Source organism: Nannospalax galili, unplaced genomic scaffold (genome assembly GCF_000622305.1).
Source record: "Nannospalax galili isolate Female #2095 unplaced genomic scaffold, S.galili_v1.0 scaffold854, whole genome shotgun sequence".
NCBI lineage: Eukaryota > Metazoa > Chordata > Mammalia > Rodentia > Spalacidae > Nannospalax > Nannospalax galili.
Window position 1 is genome coordinate 567,969 of NW_008334957.1, and position 23,008 is coordinate 590,976.

The 23,008-nt window shown below is 39.6% G+C and overlaps 1 protein-coding gene across 2 annotated transcripts in view; it reads right to left on the minus strand.

Annotated features, from left to right (window-relative positions):
* Kbtbd3 (kelch repeat and BTB domain containing 3) overlaps nucleotides 1-23,008 on the minus strand; it is a 34,518-nt gene that overhangs the window by 8,970 nt on the left and 2,540 nt on the right. For both annotated transcript variants that reach the window (XM_008829697.2, XM_029561889.1), the window contains exon 2: nucleotides 7,565-7,809. In XM_008829697.2, the coding sequence (XP_008827919.1) occupies nucleotides 7,565-7,797 (233 nt within the window). In that variant the 5' untranslated portion in view covers nucleotides 7,798-7,809. The remainder of the gene's footprint in view (nucleotides 1-7,564; nucleotides 7,810-23,008) is intronic.

Sequence of the window (23,008 nt, forward strand, 5' to 3'; positions counted from 1 at the left end):
AGCTTGGGTCACAGTGGGCAAAACTTGCAATGCATTCACCAGAGCCAATCTGTAGCGTGCAGTGAAAAATCTATTATGTTCATTCCATCCTCCTCTGTCCAAGATACATGGCTTCAAGATGTCATTTTGGATGTGGCAAGCTTTGAAGGAGATGGGGAATAAATAAATGTTGAATTTTACATCCTGTTGGTCCATGTGATCATGAGATAAGTTGAGCCAAGGTATGCAGGCAACAAAATCTATCATGCTCCTCTCCATCAATTGTGGTAGGGGTAGTGTCATGGAGAAGTAATATGGGACACTATTGTAGGTGTGTTTCCAAGGTTCTAGTTTGCTAAAGTCCAGTCCTGCCATTCTCTACCAATGGAGGTCCCTTTTGTCAGCTACCTGTACATGTTATCGAGAAATGAATGACCCATAGGACCTAGGACGTTGTTGTAGCATGAATTCAATCATGTCTACATCAGGAACAGCATAGTCTATCTCATATCCTGAATAGTTCCAAGCAGGAACTGGTATGTCCCTACCAAGCATCCACATGGTTTTGTTTGGGAACATTTTGGTGACATTTTTAGCATGGATAGCTAGTGGGGTTGGAAAGTGTACTGATTCATTTTTTCCATGTGTCCTGACAGAGTCACAAGACGAGAAGTGTGATGCAGCACATTTCTGTATTTTAGTATTAAATAGAACATGGCATCCAAGGAAGCACTCTCTAATAAGATGGTCTAAGGGGGTCTTTTGCTGAACATAGACTCATTTTTTTAAACTTGGTTGAAAGGTTAAGTAACTGTGGACTTGGCTCAACCAGGAAAACTGGAATCTGTGACTCCATGGCTTCTTCATAAGTTTCCTGGAAAAAATGAAATCTATTGTTTTGCACATGGAAAACAAATCCAACTCCAATTGTGGTGGATTGTAGAGGAGCCATTGACTTGTCTAATTTGTATATCTAAAGACCGTGGCTGGCAGTTCCAAATGCTGTGTGTGTGTCTGAAGCAGTGTTGTTCCATTCTCATTCAGTCACATTGGTGAATAATTTTGAGAAATTTTGTGTTAATCTCAGAAAATTAGGGTTCGTAAAAAGGGTGACCAAGAGCATGTGTGGTGTTAAATATTCAGTGTGTCTGCAGATAATGGATGGTCTGGTGGCCTCATTATGTGCTTGTCTAGTCAATTCATGAATGCAGAGTAGTCTAGGGGCTGCAATGCCCATTAATAATAGGTGGAGGGGGCTCCACATCATAGGCAGTGAATGGTGTGGTACAGCTGATGTGAGGATGAGCAACCTGTAATGTTGAGTTCCCAATGCCAAAATTTCCATCCAGACTTTCAAGGGGGGAAAGGATACATTCTTTACTCCCCACGAGACATAGGAATTGTGGATGTCCAATTTGCTTAATAGGGTAAGTTAGGAAAATCAGCAACACACAAAATAGTCATATTTGGGACATTCAATTCAGGGTGGCCCTGAAATAAAGATGTGGGCAGGGCATGCCATATGGTGCAGGGATGGTCTTCCATGTCTTCACATGCAGGAAGAGTTTAACTCTGTTCATATCATCATCAAATGTGCATTTCTGCTCCTGCATGGATTTGCAAGGGTTAGTAGTTGGCTGGGGGGGGGGGGAGTTGTTTCCTTCTTAAGTTCCTCTCCTGAAGATTCATAGTCATGTTGAGCCATGTATTCATACTCATCGTATTCAGCCTTACATGGATTTACTCAAACGGGATCCACAGACAGGATTCATCTGCCATACATAAGGAGCCATAAATGCAGAAAGGAATTTGGTGTTTGCAGCTATCTCACGGTCAAACATGCTGTCTTGAACAGTACCTAATTGGAAACGCACTCTTCCTTTATCTTTGACTTGCAGATTAAAGGAAGATTTTAGTGAAATGGGTTTCATATGGTATGCATATTGCAGATGTGCCTGTGATGTTCCTCTACATTTCTGTCATATGGCACTTCAGTGGGTTTCATTCCCTGATATTTGTGTTTTTATCATCTTCCTCTGTAATCACAGCACGGAGTATAGGTGAGAACATAGAAGCTGCTTGTAATATTCTTTGCAGCAGGATTAGCAGACTATCTTTGCTTCATGTTCACAATGTGCTTCAAGGGCCCAATACACATGTCTGGTATAGGTGAGGTTGAGGACAAAATGTTCATGATTCCAATATTCAGGTAACTTGTCTTCCAGGAAGTAACATTCCTAGTCCCTCAAGGAGTAATTCTTAGCCTGTTCAAATCTCATTGTAATGGTAAGTTTGGTCATAGTAGTAGTGGGGAATTCTGTGGTGGTAGTTGTGATGGTTGTAGGAATAATGGGTGTGGTAGTAATAGACGGGGTGGTTGTATCAGTTGAATCATCAGTCACTGTGGCCACAGTTGTTTCAATTTGACTTGGAGATATAATATTAACCCAAAGTAACAGCAATGTGAAGAGGAATTTTGCCATGAGGGTCATCATTGCATCAGGGTGTCTAACTCAAGGTGGACGTCCAATTTGCCATAATAGGGTAAGTTGGGAAAATCAACAACGCACAAAATAGTCATATTTGGGCCATTCAATTCAGGGTGGTCCTGAAATAAAGATGGTGGGCAGGACATGCCATATGGTGCAGGGATGGTCTTCCACCACAATATGTAACTGGCTATAAGCTTGCACTCCAATTTGGAGGTGGAATTGTTGGCATACTGAAATTTTAGGAGCACAAATGTTATATGCATAGATGGAATGAAAAGCATAAATTTTAATCCCTGTAATTCATAAAATAAAACTAAATAAATCATAAAATGTAACCTAGAATAGTAAGCTTAGAAAACCCCAGTACACTCCAAGGCTTCTGGCAAAGTAAGATATGTGACGGAAATCCCCAAGTCAGCTGTGCGCCTTATCAGTCAAACGACACCACTGTGTGATGATGTCAGACCACAGTATAAGAAGAGCAAGAACAAAAAGGATTCTGCTTGACCTTCAAAGTTCCTGAGACTGACACCTGGTTGCCCTCCAGTTGGAGAGTCTTCCCCCTGTCCCAGGCATTCCTGCATTGCCTCCTGGGCCTGGACTCAGACAGCAGCCCGAAAGGAGGATGACGGACCTCAGACTCAAATATGTCACATAGTAAGCAGCCTTGGGGAGATAAGCTTAGGACAGAAGTACTTTATTGAATATGATGTGTGTTGTGTGATCACATTAAATAAACATATTATATCCTCCTTGTCCATCTGATCTATGCTCATGACAGTTGGTGTAATCAGCAGGATCTTGATTATAATCTTAGCTCAGCTCCTAATTGGCTTACTTAAGATTAAGAAATACCTTAAAGTTTAAAATTTACTTAAATCTATTTGGTGGACTAAGAAGGACCTAGCCTGAGTATCCCCAGACTCTCTCTAAGATTGGCAGGGCATCCTCCCACAAAGGCATGGACCTCCTTGGGAGTCCTAAGACGAGGTAGTGGGAGACAGCTGCCCTCTGAACTCATCTACTGGACTCAGGGTGGAACCCTGGGATCCAGGGTTAGCTCCTACAATGTCATGGACCACTATGCCCTAAGAGTGGGTAGCAGGAGTGTGCTGGACCTGGTTTCATGAGGGACTGAATAGCTAAAAGGCTTGTCCAAAGGGCTAATTGAAAATTGGAACAATTGACTCATGAAAAGGACATACGCTGACTTAAGTAGTATTCTAGGAAAAAGGAAATTAGGTTCCTATACACATTGGCAGCTGTCTGTGTATCATGAAATCTCTATTGAAAAGGTTCAGGTGAGCCAACATAGCTGACTACAAGGATGTCACAGACAGTGATCAATGGAAAAGAACATGTGAGCTAGTAAAGGAGAAATTGCCTAGGCTAACTAAAGCACCTAAGGTACAAATACCACTGGCTAATTCAGTAGAAGTGGAACCTCTTTTGGAGAGGACAAGTCTACAAGAAGTACCAGGATTCTTGTGTAAAATTATTTCAGACACTGACTGATATAATTAGAGGTAAATAACTGGCTATGACGGTAACCAAGAGATGGAGGAATAACCATCTCCACGATGCTCTGGAGGAGAATAATGAGGGCCCTATTGAGTTCCCCCAGTCTCAGGTCACTGCCGACAAAATCAAAAACACACCATCCAGAGTCAACCCACAGAATCCTATAATAACTACAGAAATTGAGACATACCCATTTACTAGAAATGAGCTGCAGCAGTTAAGACAAGATTTTGCTCAGAAAGGAGAAAAGGATGCATCCTATATAGCAAAGCTCTGGGAGAAAAGTGCTGATACAGTAATGCCCACATCAGAAGAAATGAGAAATATTAGAGGAATAGTAGAAAATGTGCACATTCATGATAGCCTTGAAGCTATCATAGACAACCATAGGAGAGAAACCTACCCCCTTCTAGACTGGCTGACAGCAGCATGGAGAACAGATTTTCCCACACTGGATTTAGCTGCCTTCGAGGCAGAAGGTCAATGGAAAAATATGAGAAAAGCTACAGAATTGGCAAAGAAGATGGGGATATTTTATCTTGTATATCACAATTCCTTGACCCTCCAAGCATATCCCATGTTACCTGGGGTGCGTAAGGTTTTAATCAAGGGTGCTCCAGTGCAACTCAGAATGACTCTAACCTCATCCCTTTCAAACTGCAACACAATTGGCAACACTATTAGCTTTCTCAACAAGTAAGGGAGCTAGAGTCAGAAAAGGTGGTGTAATTATAAGTAAGAAAACAGCTGTCTAGGAAGTGTTTTTTAGGAAATGGCTTCAGGAGGATGAACTTTCCTCCTGCCATAAAAAAATAAGACTTGGGAATGGAGACAGCTGCCAGAGTCCCCATGGGAAACCAACCAAGGGGATATTTCCAAAGAAATCAGGGGAATGGGACCAAGAAACAGACCTTGGAATCCCATAAGGTGCCTGATGGGCTACAAGCCCCAAGGAAGACCACAAATCCTCCCCAGACAGAGGACCTTTGTCCTCACAATCAAGGTGAGAGGGAAAACTAATCAACTAACTTGGTTGACTGACTCTGGCAGTGAGGTGACAACTTGCTCCTCACTCCCTGCTAAACCTAAGAGGAAACTAATGTTAATAGAAGTTGCAGGAGTACCTGTTACAGCATTTGTTGAGAAACTTGAATTTTGTGTATATGACAAATGTAATCCATGTTGTGCTGTGTTTAGCACTGCACCATATAATATTTTAAGCATGGGTATGATTCCTAAATGATTCCCTTATTGGTACATGATTAAGAGAATTAAGCTCCTGTCTGTTTGCTTGACCTTGGTAAAAATCCCACCTGTGGAACTACCTGCTTGTAAACCATCTTTTACTAAGCAATACCCTTTGAAGGGAGGAGATGTTGAAATTACTAAAACTATCGAGAAATGACTTAAGGGAGGTATTTTAGAACCTACCCAATCTTTCTCTTATAATAGTCCTGTATAGCCAGTTAAGAAACCTAATGGCTCTTGGAGATTCACTGTTGATTATATCTCCTAACACTGAAGCTCCCAATGGAGTTCAAGCACCTCAGCACATATGAAAGAAACAAAAAGTACTGATGAAGAGTTATAGTTTAAGTAAGCAAATGGCTAGCTCTAGACTGCTTGAAGCCTCCTGTCCCAAGTACACTGTACGGTATGAGCTCCAAATTTAAAGAAAAGCTCCACAGAGACAGGTGTTCAGCAAGCAGCAGATAGGAAAAACTGTTTGCTACACGAACTCTAGCTCAAAAAAGTTACCCTAAGGGCAATAAGAGAAGGCTCTAGTTAGTCATTAAAAGTAGTTTTTAAATTAAGGATTAAAAATAGAACAGTGCAAGGCATTAGGTTTGGCCCCCAACATAAATAAAAGTTGTAAAAGTAGTATAAATTTCATTGCTTCATAGATTAAATCTTACTGTTTTTAGCAATTTTTTTAGAGATTTAAACCTTATTCATTTTTCTTCTAAAGTTGGACATAATGCAAACTTAAATTAAGATTTGCATTTATTGCAGTATGACTAGGAAGGCTGATGGCCAGGGTGTCACCAAGAAAGACTTGCTTCCCTATTGACCAAGGGGCAGTACAGTATATATTACCTTGAGATGGCTACTACAGCAGTGTGGTAATGTACCTGACCTTTAATCTTACAGAATCAGAAACTCATCATCATCATAAGGGATCCTAGCAGAGACATAACTAGGGTATTCCCTTATGGTGACTATGTGGGAAACCAAATCATATTTAGAAGACCAATCAGAACAATTTGAGTGCTCTAAAGAAATGCTTTTTACCAGGCCTTGAGAGATGGCTCAGCAGTTAAGAACACTGACTGTTCTTGCAGAAGACCCAGGTTTGAATCCCAGCACCCACACACATGGCCGCTAACAACTGTCCGTAACTCCAGTTCCAGGGGATCCAATAACCTCTTCAGTCCTCTGCAGACACTGCATGACATGGGTGCACTTACTTACATGTAGGCATAACACTCGTACACATAAAATAAAAATAATAAAATATTAAACAAAAGAAATGCTTTTTACCTAAAAGTGCTTTTCCCTCTATAGGAATGCTGTTGCCAAAGAGAAGAGTTTTTAAGATCTATTGTTGTTGGTTTTTTTTTTTTTTTAAGACAGGGTCTCACTCTACAGCCCAAAATGGCCTTAAACTCACTATGTAGTAGCTCAGGCTGGCCTTGAACTCATGGTAATCTCCCTGTCTCAGCCTCCTAAGTGCTGAGATATTATAGGCATGAGTCACCAAGCCTGGTAGGAGAAATCTTTAAGCCTTCTGAGTCAGAGCCCCTCTCCCTGGATGACACAAGGACACAAATGAAATTTAGTTTCCTCTCAGTCACTTTATTTGAACTCAGCTTCCATTTTTGTTCATTTGTAAATTTTATGCAGTATATTTTTAGACACTCTTCTCTCTATGCATCCCCCCCTTAATACCTTCAACCCAGTTTCATGTACTCCGTTATATATATTAAGACATATGGAATCAAATTTGTGTCCCTAAAACTTTTTCTAAAATGATACAGTTCAGAAATTCCCTCAAACAAAGCTGATCCCAAATGGAAAAACAAAAACAAAAACAAAAAAAATGCTATAGAAAATTTCAAAAGATTAATATCATAAAGAACATGAGGAAGTGCTACCCTGGGAAGACCCAGGCTTTCACAATGGTAGTCCAATTTCTCCTAGTCAATAACCATCAATAGGGGCTGGAGAGATGGCTCAGCAGGTAAGAACACTGGCAGCTCCTACAGACCCCCTGGGGTTTCTCAGCATCCACACGGTGGCTAACAACTGTATATAACTCCAGTTCCAGGGGCTCTGACTCCCTATTCTGGCCTCCAAGGACATTGTAGACATGTGATGTACTTACAAACATGCAGGCAAAATGCACTCATAAAATAAAAATAAGTAAAATCAGTAAATCTAGTTCTAATAAGGTTTTCATCAAGAACTAAAAATACTACTGTATGTTCCTGTGGAGAAAAAAGTAAGTGTAGTTATAAGTGCAACTTAATTATCCAAAGTATAAAATCTAAAGAACAGACAAAGCAGAGTACCTGAAAAAGTCACTGCATGCTGCTAACACACAGCGATGACATGGGATTATCTCATCTTTCATGATTATTTTGAAATCGTAAAAGGCATTCTGTTCTCTAAAATTCTGTAGAACAGTTAAGATTTTCTGTCCATGATCTTCTGATACAAGGAAATTTTTTTTCTTCTCAGATGAAATTCCATTCCATGAGCTTCGTTCATTGAAATCATATGAATTATCCATAGCCAATTTCATCTGTTCTTAGAACTGGAATGAAAAAAGAAATCACTAGTGTAGTAGACATGTAATGAAATTTTCAGACTTCATTTTCCCTCTCGGGGCCGGCAAGACGGCTCAGCAGGTAAAGACTCTGCCACATAGGCCTGGTAACCTGAGTTCCCCAGAACCCACGTAAAGGTTGAAGGAGAGAACTGACTCTACATAGTTGTCCTCTGACATCTGACATCCACTATAGCATGCACAACCAAATATATCATACATGCACATATGTAAGGGTACACACACACACACACACACACACACACACACACACACACATATACTCTCACAATAACAAATAAAATAAATTTCAAAAATTTTCCCTTTTGGTGTCAGATTACAAAAAATGTTCACGAATAGCCATTATGATGGCAAATCTAGTTCTAAACATTTGTTTTCGTGGGATTTTATGATAAACACTTTTGATGTTTTCATAAATACTGAGCTCACTGGAATTAAACAGTAGAGTATTAAGGCCTGGCTCTACTGGATATATTACTGTGTTAAAAAGCAAGGTTCACATGTTGTCTAACTGCCTAGCTCCTCTCCGTTCTCAGGGGGTGGGCTCCTGTCTCAGTGCTATAGCAGTGCACCCTCCACATCCCTGTGCCCCTCCAGACATATTCTTCTTGTAGAAGGGAAGCACTGAAAAGTTAATCATGTAATTTCTTAAAGAAAGCAAAAATGCTAACACACACTTAAATTTTAAAAAAGTTGATGGTGGAGCACAGACTATCTTATCTTCCAGGATTAGACTTTCACAGGAGAATTGGTTTAAGAGAAGAATAGGTTCAACCCCAGCTTCAAAGCCTAGTAATCACAACAATGACTGGCACGGCAAACTATAGCTGTGCAGCAGTGGCACTTTTATTTTGGGGGTAATCAACAGCTGTCTAATTGTACTTAAAGTCCTCTAAATGGGAGGAAACTCATGTGTGACACTGTAACAACAGCCAAATACACAGAGCTGGAGAGGTGACAGATCCTAGAGAAAACCCTATTTCTGTCATATCTGTCAAATCCCTAGACAAATGAAATTTCTTGCTGTATAATAAATATGGATTCTTATATTTAGAGATAAGTATACCAGTCACCAGTCATCAAAAAAGCTTCTGTTGTACAATAGATGGAGCCCAATACAGAGTGCCAGAACTGGTCACACACTGAGAATACGTGTCTGAGAGATGCCCATCCTAAGTGACACATCTACAGTGGAACCGCTACACCTAAGGCTCATGGAACAGAGCAGAACAGGGGGGACAGCATACTAATCCATCTCTCAACTCTTACCAGTGAAGCTTCCTCACACAACAGAGTACAATACACACAGAAGGCCACAACATGCCAAGATGTAGCGAATAAGACTGCAGAGTACATATCCCTGGAGAAAGCATTGAAATGGGTTTAAAAAGATGAGAGGGCACAATTTGTACAAATTATTCTTTTGTTGATGTTGGTAGTATGCCAGCATGTACAGACATTCACTGGTGAGGATCACACATTCCACAGTACATGTGGAGGTCAGAGGGCAACCTGCATATCTGTCCCCACCTTTTACCTTGTTCAAGACAATCTCTTGTTTACTACTGTGTAGACCAAGCTAGCTGGTCTTTGAGCCTCTAGAGATTCTCCAGTCTCTGCCTCCCATCTCTGCTTGGGAGTGTTGGGATTACAGTTGTGTGCACTTCACATGAGTCATGGGGATGCAAATTCATGCTTTCATGCTTGCATGGCAAGTGCTTTACCCACTGTGTCATCTCCCTAGACCCTAACTTTTTCTTTTTAAGAAATTTATCAAGGTAGGGTCATGGTTAGAAGAGCATGGAGGTACCTAGAAATTCTATTCTTTTGTACTTTGGATGGGAGCAATTTGAATATGTTAGTAAACTGAGGACAGAGGGTAGGTTGGAGGGAGATTTGCACAATAATAATGGTATAAATTCAGCATTTATATCCATATCTCAAGGCAAAATTTTTGCATATTTATAACAATAAACTGAATAATACTGTATGTAAAACTTCCTTTTTGTCTAATAGGTTAACATTGATAGACCTAAATGGTTAGAACTTTTGTAGTTCAGTGATATAAAAACCCTGAAAGTACCAGGATTTATGATAATCTGTATGGTTATTCCATTCTCCCATTCGGGCACATAATAATCCTTTAAGGTTAGTATTCATGGGGCTGGAGAGATGGCTCAGCAGTTAAGAACACTGGTTGTTCCTGCAGAAGACCCGGGTTTGAATCCCAGCACCCACATTACAGCTAACAACTGTCCATAACTCCAGTCCCAGGGGATCCAACAGCCTCTTCTGACCAATGCGGGCATTGCACAACACAGGTGCACTTCCCTGCATGCAGGCAATACACACATACATACAAAATAAAAATAATAAAGTTTAAAAAAAATTATTTATAACACCATCTTCAGAACAGCAAGCTGAAGCTCAGATTGAACAGCAGGCCCAAGAACACAAAATTCATAGAAACATGCTCTATTTCATAGTACATATTTTCTAGAGCATTCTGATCCTTGATTTTAACATCAATTGAAAGCTTAGAAAGTGGTTAGGATTCACAAGATTTTCTCAAAAGGCACTGATCAAGTTACTACAATAATTTAAAATCTTTTTTGAGACAGGGTCTTAGCCATGCAGACTAGGCTGGCTTTGAATTCATGATGCTCCTGCCTATAGATAAGATAATAAGTGCTAACATTTGTTGGATAAATATGATGTTCTAGACACAGCCTATGGATTTCACATGATATTTATGTAGCTGTAACCCCTATTAACAAAAAGAAGAATCCCTTTTCCCTATATATCCTGCTAAGTACAATAAATCACCTCTCACCAAGTGTCCCCCACCCTCCAGTCACAAACACAGGAACACTGAGCAAAGCACAAAGAAGGCAGGCTTCTTAGCAACATGGTATCCAAGGAGCCCACAGGTGGTAAGTTCCTAGGATGTTCTTTTCACCTAAAATAATCCAGACAATGAAAAGGCTGACAGCGCCAAAATATTAATGAGCATTCATGGGAAGAGAATCAAGAAAACCTTGTTGGCTTTACTCACAGACCAGAGAGCAGCAATCTAGCAATACAGAAAGGTTTCAGAGAATAACTGCAGCTGAATGCCATGAAATGGCTCTGTATTCATCCTACAAAGAAGCAAAGAGCCCAGAAGTCTGTCCAGGGTAGGGTGTAACTAGGGGTTTCATCCTGACTCTTATCTTCCCAGGATAATAGCTTAACAAGTCCTAAAAATTATCTGAAGAGATAAAACTAATAGATACAATAGTTAAACCAAAATGGAAATCTAAAGCAGGTTCCTATAACTAATCTGAAGGCAGAAAAAAAGAAAACAAATAAAAGGCTGGAGGATAAATAGAAAATGAAAGACAAACGGGACACTTAAGAAGTAACACAGAAACTGGAGAGATGGCTCAGCAGTTAAAAGCAATGGCTGCTCAACAGAGGACCTGGGTTGGGTTCTCAGTACCCACATGGTAGCTAATACCTGTCTATAACTCCAGTTCCAGGGGATTTGACACCCTCTTCTGGCCTCCATAGGTATGGCACACATGGGTACACTTACATACATGAAGGCAAAACTCTCATACACATAAAATAAAAATCAATCAAAAATATTAAAAAATAATTGCACTGAATTATCTGTAAAGAACAATTAAAAGATTACCAGAGTAGATAAAAGTGACCAAACCTATGCTTCCTATAAGCAACCCATTTTAAGTATAATAAGTAGGTTAAAAGAAAAAGGACAGAAAATTATTTTTATGCAAATATTAAACAAAACTAAGCATGGAAATATGGTGTACTTGGTTTCTGTTACTGTGATAAAACACTGACCAAAACCAATGGGGGGAAGGAAAGGGTTTATTACATCTTACACTTCTAAGGTACAGTCCATCTTTGAGGAAAGTTAAGCAGGAACTCAAGTCAAGAACCTGGAGGCAGACACTGAAGCAGAGACCTTGGAGGAACACTGCTTACTGGCTTGCTCCCCCTGGCCTGTGCTCAGTTATCTTTCTCATACAGCCCAGACCCACCTGCCCAGGGATGGCACCACCAACAGTGGGTTGGAACCACCTGCATCAATCGACAATTAAGGTAATTCCTCGAGGACAAGGCCAATCAGATGAAGAAAATTCCTCGACGTGATGGTTTGAATGAAAATGTCCCCCATAGGCTCCAAGTATTTGGACATTCTGTCCCCAGATGGTGGTGCTGTTTTGGGAGGTTTTAGAAGGTGTGGCTAGCCTGGAGGAAGCATGTCACTGGGGGTGGGTTTAGAGAGTTCTTAAGCCTTGCCAGATCACCAGTCACTCTCTTGCTTCCTGTGCCTGCGTGATGATATGAGTACTTAGCTTCTGCTGCTCCTGCTCCAGCTACCTTCAGCCACCATGCCTCCCTGCCATGATGAACTGTAATTCCCCTGGAACCATAAGCTCAAATAAACTCTTCCTTCTATAAATTGCTTGGGTCAGTGTTTCTATCACAGCAACACAAACGTGACTAATACACTCAATTAAGGTTCCCTCTTCCTAGGTGTCTCCAGTTTGTGTCAAGTTCACAAAAACTAACCAACACACAATACTATTAAAAGAACATAGATTTTTATCAAGAAAAAATCTAAAATAGAAAACATCTGTATAAAATGTGAATATAAGACTAGCAATCCTGAATGGTCATTACAAAACAATATAGTTATAAAATACATGAAATAGGGTTGGCAAGATGGCTCAGAGGATAAAGACACCTGTCAAGCCTGACAACCTGAGTTTGATCTCTGGGACCCACATGGTAGAAGGAGAGAACCAACTCCTGCAAGTTGTCCTCTGACTTCCATATGCATATCATGATGCACAAGTGTTCACACATGAATGTATGAACACATAGACATACATGCACATAAATAAATGTAATAAAAATCTTTATATACAAAGCAAAAACTGATACACTAAAAAGAAAAGTACACAAATTCATTTGTAACTGAAGACTCAGAACTAGATTAAAAAAATCACCTAGAGGAATTCAACACCATTAATCACTGGAATCTAACCTACATTTATAGAAAATTCCACATAATGACAGCATAATACATACATATTCATTTTAAGTGACCATGGAACATAAACCTAGATTGGGCAGATCCTGTTCCACAACTGCCCCGCAAATTATTTAAAAGAACAGAAATTGAACAATTTATGTGATTTGACTAATATGGAATAAAACTATAAATAACAACAACAAAAGAACATGTGCAAGTAGTTAGAAACTAAATAACATAATTATAAATAATCCATAGGTCAGACTCCAAGGTAATAAAATGCTCTGAAGTAAAAACAGAACATATCAATGTATGTGGAGTAGAAGACAACTAAACAGTGCTGAAAAGAAAATCTGTAGTACTAAATGCCAGCATTACCACAATTAATTCAATGTGAAATCCCAAATTTGAACAGCCAGATAACTCTAAGGAAGCTAAATTTCCCCCAAATTTGAAGAACTGATGCCAATCTTATACAAGTTACTTTAGAAAACAGGAAAAGAGAGAAATGTCAGGTATGGTGGCTCAGCCTTTAATCCCAGCAATGGGGAGGCAGAGGAATCTTTGTGAGTTTGAGGCCAGAATGGTATTACACAGTGAGTTCCAGGCCAGTCAGGGATCCATAGTGATACTGTCCCAAAACAACAGAGAGAAAGGGAAAAAAAATGAGTCTGACTTTCTAAATAATTTTACAAAACCAGTCATACTGTGATTCTCCAAACACAGTCCCTGAAACAAAAAACAAGCATACACATATGATTTCTCAACCACAGGCCAATATCTACTTTAATTCCAGCACTTGGCACATATAGAGGTAGGTGGATCTCTGTGAGTGTGAGGCCAGCCTGGTCTACCTAGTGAGTTCCAGACCAATCAGGGCTACATACTGAGAACTTCTCTCTCTCTCTCTCTCAAAAAAAGTAGAGTGATATATATACCTATATAAATTTCTATCATCTATCATCTATCTGTCTGTCTATCTATCTTAGCAGAAAGAATCCAGCAAAATAGAAAAGAAAGTATAATCTATCTATCTATCTATCTATCTATCATCTGTCTATCTATCTTAGCAGAAAGAATCCAGCAAAATATAAAAGGAATTATATTCTGACCAGGTAAGGCCATCTATGGCTGTAAGGCTGACTGAGCATTTGAATATCAATCAGTATAACCCACCATATCAACAAGCTAAGGGAGAGGATTTCATGAGCAGATCACTTCATACAAAGATTATTTGACAAGATCATCTCATCTAGTAGAAACTCATCTAGTAGAAAAACTCCAGTCAAATGGGGAATAAAGTAAAAAGTTATTCCCAGAACTTGACAGAGAGTAGCTATAAAAACCAAACCAAACCCAAATCAAACCAAACCAAACCAAAAAACATGGTTAGCATTATAACAAATGGTAGAAAACTGAATTTGTTCCCGTAAGATGATGAAAGTAACATGGATGTACACCTCACTACTGATATTCATTATATTACTAGTTCTAGACAATAGCAAGAAAATTCAGTAAGAGGTATAGACAATGGAAAGCAAGAAACAAAATGGTCACCCTATTCACAGATGTCAAGATAGTCTACATAAAAAAAATCCTAAGGATGTTACAACAACCACAACAACAAAATCCCTATAAAACTAGTGAGTTCATCAAGACGATAGTACCAAGGTCAATACACAAAATTAATTATATTTCTACATATTAATAAGGAACATACAAAAATCAAAAAACACAATAGTTAAAAGTAAATGAAATGAATAATTAGTTATAAATACAATAAAACATACGAAGGGCTGCAGGGCATATTTGCTGAGAGCTACTAAACTTTAGCCAAGCAAAATTCAAGACAAGCTAAAAACATGAAGGGATTTGCCACACCTGAGAGCTGGAAAAGTCAACACCATGAAAGAGTATAAATTCTAGATTTTAGTATGATTGTTTCACACAATTCATACTAAACTCTCAGTAATATTTTTTGTATAGTTGAGACTTTTATAAATTTATGCAATAATAAAGAAACTGGAATTTCTAAAAGAGTGGCAATCATCTACCTACTTTCTAAACTTATTACAGACACAGTAACAAAGATGATGTGACACTGCTCAAAGGACAGACACACAGCTCAATGGAATAGCCCCACAGTACAGCCAAGTCATTTTTGACAAAAACATAAAAGCAATCCAATTGCGCAAAAATAATCTCGTCTAGAGATAGTGCTGAGGCAATTGAATATACATTGCTAAAAAGAGAAACTCAATCTAAGTATCAAACTCTATGTAAAATTTAACTTGTAATGAGCCATGGAATTCTTTGCAACATACAAACTAGAAGAAAATAAAAGAGAAAATTCTCTTGATTAGGAACTGGTCAATGGGTTCTTAGATACGCCATCAAAAGACAATTCCATAAAAACACTATCTTCCATAAAAATTAATTTGTTTTCCTCTTCAAAAGACTCTGCTAAGAGGATGAACAGAGACAAGCAATAAAGCAGGAGAAACTCTCTGCAAAACAAATCTGAAAAAGTAGAACATGTGAAGGGATATTAAAACTCTCCAATGAAAGGATAAGCAAAGGGTATAAACAGATACTTCACCAAAGAAAATAAATAGCTGGTTTAAAAAAAAGTGCATGAAAATACACTAGACATCACTAATCTTTGTGGAAACGCAAATAAAAAGCATAATCAAATATTACCACCCATATGTAAAAATGGCTGAAACACAAAATAATGACAAGATCCACCATCTGAGTAGGCAGGCGACCCACACATAGCTGGTAGAAATAATGCTGGAGTTTCTTTAAAATAAGAAAAAAAAAAACCTAAGCATAGACTTACCATTTTAACAGGTATTTATCACAGAGAAATAAAAACATGTGCACAAGAACTTGTGTATATTGTTTCATAAAACTTCATTTGTATAGTCAAAAACTAGAAATAACCCAATGTTACTAAAAGGTGAACTAACCATCAATGTGTGGGTCATCTATACAATGGAATACCACTTAATATTAAGAAGAGGCGAATTGTTGATAGACATTAATCACTTAGAATTCAATGGGGTTAGGATGAGTGACAAAAGGCTATTCTCAAAATATCTCTTGCATCTTGAAGTGACAAAATTATGGACTAGAAAACAGATTGGTGATTGCTAGCCAGGATTTGAAGATGGTCACGCAGGATGAAGGGGGAGATGTCTGTGGTGAGTACAGATATACAATGATCTACAGTGATCTGTACCTTGACTGTAGTAAAGTTACAGGAACGACACATATGAGAAAATGAAACAGGACTAAACACACATTGCATCAATGCCGAATTCTTGATTTGTACTATAATTATGTAATTCTTATGTAATCATTGGGGAAAACTGGAATGCTACATGAGACCCTTCTACACTATCCCTGCCTGCTGGACAGCTTTAGTTGTCAATGTGAGACACCTGAGTTGAGGAAGCCTCAATTGGGGAATTTCTTCCATTGGACCGACCTGTAGCCACGTCTGTGGGGCATCTTCTTGATTGTTGAGTGATGTGGGAGGGTCCAGCCTACTGTGGGTGGTGCCACCCCTGGGCAGGTTGTCCTGCATTGTATAAGAAAGCAGGCTGAGCAGGGGCCAGGGGAACAAGCCACTAAGCAGCGTTCCTCCATGGCCTATGCTCCAGCTCCTACCTCCAGGTTCCTACCTTGGACTCCCTGATGAACTGTGACCCTGGAAATGTAAGACATAATAAACCCCTTCCTCCACAAGTTGTTGTTGGTCAGCGTGTTTTGTCACAGCAATGAAGAAACAAACTAGAACACCTTGTGACCTTATATGTAATTATGTGAACATAAAAATGTAAAGGTGAAATCTCAGTTGAGAAACAATGAAGAAATGCAAACAAAATCTCATTTTATTTTGGCTACAAAGTGGTTTCTAAGTATTTTTAAGTAAAAAATAAGGTGAAATTGCAAAAAAGGTACTCAAACCAGAGATTTCAAAAGTATTAAAAATTATGTCTCATTTTTTATTTTACATGTATGAGTGTATGCCTGCTTATATGTAAGTGCAGCACATGTGTGCAATGCCTTGGGAGGCCAGAGGAAGGTACCACATTCACTGGAACTGAAGTTACCGGGAGGTGTTAGCTGCCATTTGGGTGCTGGAAATCAAACCCGGGTCCTTTGCAAGAACAGCCAGTGTTCTTAACCATCTCTCAAAACAAACTACATATTTGCATAGTAAAATAGATATTGAGAATATCGTTTTTAAAAATATTATTTTTTATGTATATGATTGTATTGCCTGCATGTGAGTGCACCCGTGTCATGCAATGCTGTGGAGGTCAGAAGAGGGCATCAGATTCCCCTGGAACTGGAGTTAAGGATGGTTCATAGCCACCATGTGGGTGCTGAGAATTGAAACCGGGTCCTCTGCAAGAGCAGTCAGAGCTCTTAATCGCTGAGCCATATCATTTTTAAAAAATTTTTTTGAATTTGTAAAAAATTTTTATGAATGTTTTGTCTGTATGTATCTAAGTACACCTGCGTGTGGGCTGCCTTCAGGAAACAGAAGTAGTTGGATCCCCAGGAACAGGAGCAACAGTAGGTTGTTATTCACCATGTGGGTGCTGGGAACCAAATCCAGGTCCTTGAAAGATCAACTGTGCTCTTAACCATTGAGTCATCTCTCCAGTCCTGGAGAAGATCAGCTTAAAAAAAAAATCCAATAAAATCATTTTAATGATGTTCATTATCATTAAACCACAAGCATTTTTGATCTTGTGTTGGATTGAATCAATTTCTAAGACTCACGGTTCATGAATGAGAACTGAACTCAATTATGTAACCATAAAGGAATTTTTTTTTTTTTTGGTCGTTTTGCGACAGGGTCTCCCTGTAGCCCCAGCTGTCCTGGAACTCACCGTGTAGACCAGGCTGGCCTTGAACTCACAGAGATCCACCTGCCTCTGCCTCCCAAGTGCTGGGATTAAAGGCGTGCACCGACACACCCGGCTCATAAAGGAATTTTTATTTCCATGAACAGGAACAAACCAAACTTTACTAGAGTGGTGCAATGTTAAAATAACACCAGGAGGCCATCTGAGTGTCATAAATATTCTACACAGAATGACAAACCCTGAAGCTAAAATTTCTACTTCTCAAATTTGTTTTGCATAACCCCGTCCCTGTCTCAGTGCCCTCTGCCATGCTCCATCCCTTACTAGGGGCGCCTGCTTAGGCCTGGTCAGCATGTGACTGCCTCATCTGTATGGTGGTTACACCAGTCACAATGCAGTGTTGCTATTCTTCTATCATGAATAGTAAGTTAGTGTTTTCAAGTGGCATGTAAATATCACTTTTTAAAATCAGTAACATTATTATCTGATAAATAATAATTCTTGACAAAAGATTTATCAGGCGATTATTTTTATTCAAATATTCTTCAAGTCCAATTATGGTAATTTGCTTTTTTTCTTTTCCATTTCTCATATGTGTGGTGTGCATGTATGTGTGTATGCATGCTTTTGTATGTGTGTAGGGGTGTGCTTGTTTGGGTGCATGTGCACATGTGTTCATATGTGTGGAGGTCAGAGGGAGATGTTAGGAATCACTGTCCAATGCTTTAGGGCCTTTTTCATTAAGGTAGGGCTTCTCAATCAAACCCAGAGCTCACTAATAAGTCACTGTTGCCCACCAACTTGCTCCTGGGCTCTCCTGTCTTTACCTGCTGAGGTGGAAATTACAGGTGTGCCAACATGCCCACCTGGTATTTATGTGGGTTCTGGGGACCTGAACTCCTGACTTCATGCTCGTAGGGCAAACTGCTGAGCATCTCCCCAGGCCTATTTTGCAGAACCTAATGCAATGATTTGCACACTTACATCTGAAGTAGACAGGCACTGTACAGTCACAGTTTGGCTTAACATGATAGTCATGTCATTGTTTTCATTATGTGTATATATTACATATAACCATTAGCATTTTGAAAACAAATGTAAGTGATTAAAAACAGATGCATAAGAAATGGTAAGTTACTCATCCCCTAAATGATAATATATGGATATAATATGGAAATGAGACTAAGTTGAAAGTGTATCAAAAGAGCTAGACTTTTAATGCTAAGAAGTTTTTTTTATTATTTTTATTTTTATGTGTCTGAGTGTTATGCCAGCATGTAGGTAAGTGCACCCATGTCATGCAATGCTGGCGGAGGGCAGAAGAGGCTGTCAGATTCCCCTGGAACTGGAGTTACAGACAGTTGTTAGCTGCCATATGGGTGCTGGGATTTGAACCTGGGTCTTCTGCAAGAACAGTCAGTGTTCTTAACCGCTGAGCCATCTCTCCAGCCCCAATGCTAAGTAGTTTTAAGAGTACCAGAGGGTATTATAAATGTGCTCTTTGCAGAACAAGTGACGAAAAGCCATAGTACAGTTACACTGGCATTTTTTTTCTTTCTTAGGCATACATAAAATAATAGTGTATTTTATGAGATGTCTCGGCTTCAGTAAAACAGTCCTGCCCAAGACACTGAATCAATTTTCAAAATGAGTCTTTTATTCTAATTTTAATGTAAAGTATTAAAATTAGAAGCATTAAAATTTTAATGTAAAGCATTAATTTTTAATGTAAAGCATTAAATTAAATAACTGAATCAATAAAAGCACAAGAATCAAGTCTAACAACAAATCTTTTGCTGTAAAATAATGACATACATGTAAGTCATTTGAAAGAACTAAATTAAGGCTGTATTCTAACACTTCTGACTTCACTGGGTCCTCAAGTCATTAATGTCTCAATATGAAGCATGGTTTCTGGCCTATTCATGTTAATATTTGTTAAAGAAGTATTTTATATAACAGGTACTGAACTAGGAACTAGAACTGTCTTAGAGAATAAGGCAGACATGCTTCTTAATTTATCCATTTATTTGTGTGTGAGTGTGTGTGTGTGTGTATGCGCGCGTATGTTCATCATCTAGTGAGGGTGTGTGTGTGTGTGTGTGTGTGTGTGTGTGTGTATGTTCATCATCTAGCGAGGGTGTGTGTGTGTGTGTGTGTGTGCGTGCACGTATGTTCATCATCTAGCGAGGGTGTGTCTGCACATATGTTCATCATCTAGCGAGGGTGTGTGTGTGTGTTCATCATCTAGTGAGGATGTGTGTGTGTGTTCATCATCTAGCGAGGATGTGTGTGTGTTCATCATCTAGCAAGGGTGCGTGTGTGCACGTATGTTCCTCATCTAGCGAGGGTGTGTGTGTGTGTGTGTGTTCATCATCTAGCGAGGGTGTGTGTTCATCATCTAGCAATGGTGTGTGTGTGTGTGTGTGTGTGTGTTCATCATCTAGCAATGGTGTGTGTGTGTGTGTGTGTTCATCATCTAGCAATGGTGTGTGTGTGCGTGTGTGTGTTCATCATCTAGCAATGGTGTGTGTGTATGTGTGTTCATCATCTAGTGAGGATGTGTGTGTGCGCGTATGTTCATCATCGAGCAAGGGTGTGTATGTCTGTGTGTGTGTGTTCATCATCTAGCGAGGATGTACCACCATTTGTGCTGCATGCTTTATATACTGTCCTAGTCTGTTTCTCCATTGCTGTGACAAAACACTCTGACCAATACCAACTTGGGGAGGAAAGGGTTTATTTATCTTACATCTCCCGGGTTACAGTTCATCAAGAAGCCCAAAGTAGAAACCTAGGGCAGGAACCTGGAGGCAGGAGCTAGAGCACAGGCCATGGAGGAACACTGCTTACTGGCTTGCGCCCCTGGCCCCTGATCAGCCTGCTTTCTTATGCAACACGGGCCCACCTGCCCAGGGGTGGTACCGCCCACAGTGGGGTGGGCCCCCTCCCACATCACTCAATAATCAAGAAGGTGCCCCCATGGACATGGCCACAGGCCAGCCCAAAGAAGGAAATTCCCCAATTGAGGCTCCCTCAATCCAGGTGCGTCAAGTTGACACTAAAGCAATAGCACATATACCCTTTCAATCTCCAAATCAGTTGTATAAAACAAATACCATTATTTATATTTTATAGAAAGCAGAAAGGAGGCTTTGTGAATTTAAGTGTTTTGCCTAAGGTCACATGCAGCAATTACAGGGGAACTGGGATGTTGTAGGAAACCAGGATGGCAGGCCCTAGGATGAGGTGAGCCTAAAACTTTTTAAGTCCAGGCTGCATTTTCTGCTAAAGGGAGGGGCACTGAAAACAGTGGCTCTGATAATCCCTGTCTTTCAGAACACTGCTAGGCTGGCAGGAGGAAGCAGCCCAGTCATAAAAGTGCAGGCTCCCTGCTCTGTGGGAAAGCATCTTGGTCAACAACCCTTAGCTCATCTCCTTGTCCTGAACAAATCACTCAGCTATCCCTGGCTAAGAGATTAGGCCAGGTTAAAGGTTTACTCCTGAGCTAAAAGCTAAAAGTTCACCATGCTTTTATCTCTAAGAAAGAAAACATTGTGGCCAATAAATTACCAGATGTGAATTGATAACCTTGAGTAAAAGTTTAAGAATCCTTCTGGCACCAACTAACAGACTAAATGTCCTATTTCTTTGTACCTTAAATCTTTGTATGTGACTGCCATATCCCATGTGACTGCTAGTTCCTTGGGTGTATAAAAAACATCTGAATTTTAAAATACATTGGTTTGTTGAAAATGCACAGGTCCCAGGATCCAAGACTCTGTCTCTGATCAAGTCTCTCTGCCCAGAAGCCAGTAGGTCCCCCACTGAGCAAAGCAAACCCGAGTCCTGACAGGATGTGAACCCAGAGTCTGGCTCCAAAGTCCTAGCTTTCATCCACTACTATACTAAGGCTATTCTGAGACTGTGTCATTGAGCCTTAAAGATGAGAAAATAAGGTATGGTGGGAGAAAAATGGGCCCTACTGTTTCAGGAAATCACAGCTAGTATCATTTGTGGGAGCAACCATCTCATGAGACAGAGCTCAGAAAGCAGGTACACAGAGCTGGGATTTTATTTGAAGTGCAAGAAGAACCACTAACCTCAAAGTCAGTAACATCTGATGCAACCTATGCCTTTGAAATATCTTTCTACTTCATATGTGCTGGATAAATTGAAAGACGGTTACTTGTCAGAACATTTACAGAGTGGCTATTATTACAGAAGGCACTATTCTAATTCTGGGGGGATGATACTAGGGAAGGCAAGAGTTATAACACTGAACTGTATCTCCATCCCAGGGATACAGCTAAAAACGACACAGTCAAGAGCCAACATTCTGGAGTGCCTACTGGAGTGGTGAAGACAGGAAGACATACATACATACAGACAGACACACACACACACACACACACACAAAAAAAAAATCAATAATGTCTCCTGTTCTATAGCTATCATCCATAGCATGCAAAGTCCGAAGACAGGAAGACATACATACATACATACAGACAGACAGACAGACAGACAGACACACACACACACACACACACACACAAAATCAATAATGTCTCCTGTTCTATAGCTATCATCCATAGCATGCAAAGTCTAATATTTCTCATTGTTAAATAAATCTCAAAAACATCTATCCTCTGACTTCCTATTCTCCTTGGTCACCATCCTATTTTTCTATTTGTTATCCAGAAAAACATGTTCAAAGAACACCTTGTGTGACCTCCAGTCATCACCAGCACATGACAGTCAAGTTCCTCCTTTCTTTCACCCTACTCAGACTCTCCTTGCCTGTATCACCACACTATCATCCTGAAATCAAATGTTCTTTTCTCTCCTCACTTTAACCTTTCAGGAATATTAGCTTTCCATTGTGGAAACACACTTGCTGCCCTATCCTCCAAATAAGGACACAGTGCAACACAGTGATTAAGTGACTTCTAGATTTGGCTATGAAGGTGCTTATAGCATCAAAAACAAGACATTGAAAGAGAATGTGCTCCTTTCTTATACTGAGTAAGAAACTAAATAGTATTTTAGGTAAAAAAAAAAAAAAGGAGGGTGGTTTAGATTAGAGTCCTAACCATGAAGATGACAAGAAATAGATGGATATAGCTGAATTTAGACCAATGTGGAGAACGACAAACAAGAAGAACCACATTTCATTCCTTGAGAAACCAGGACAAGTTTGAAGCTATTTAACAAAGTCGGGGGGGGGGGG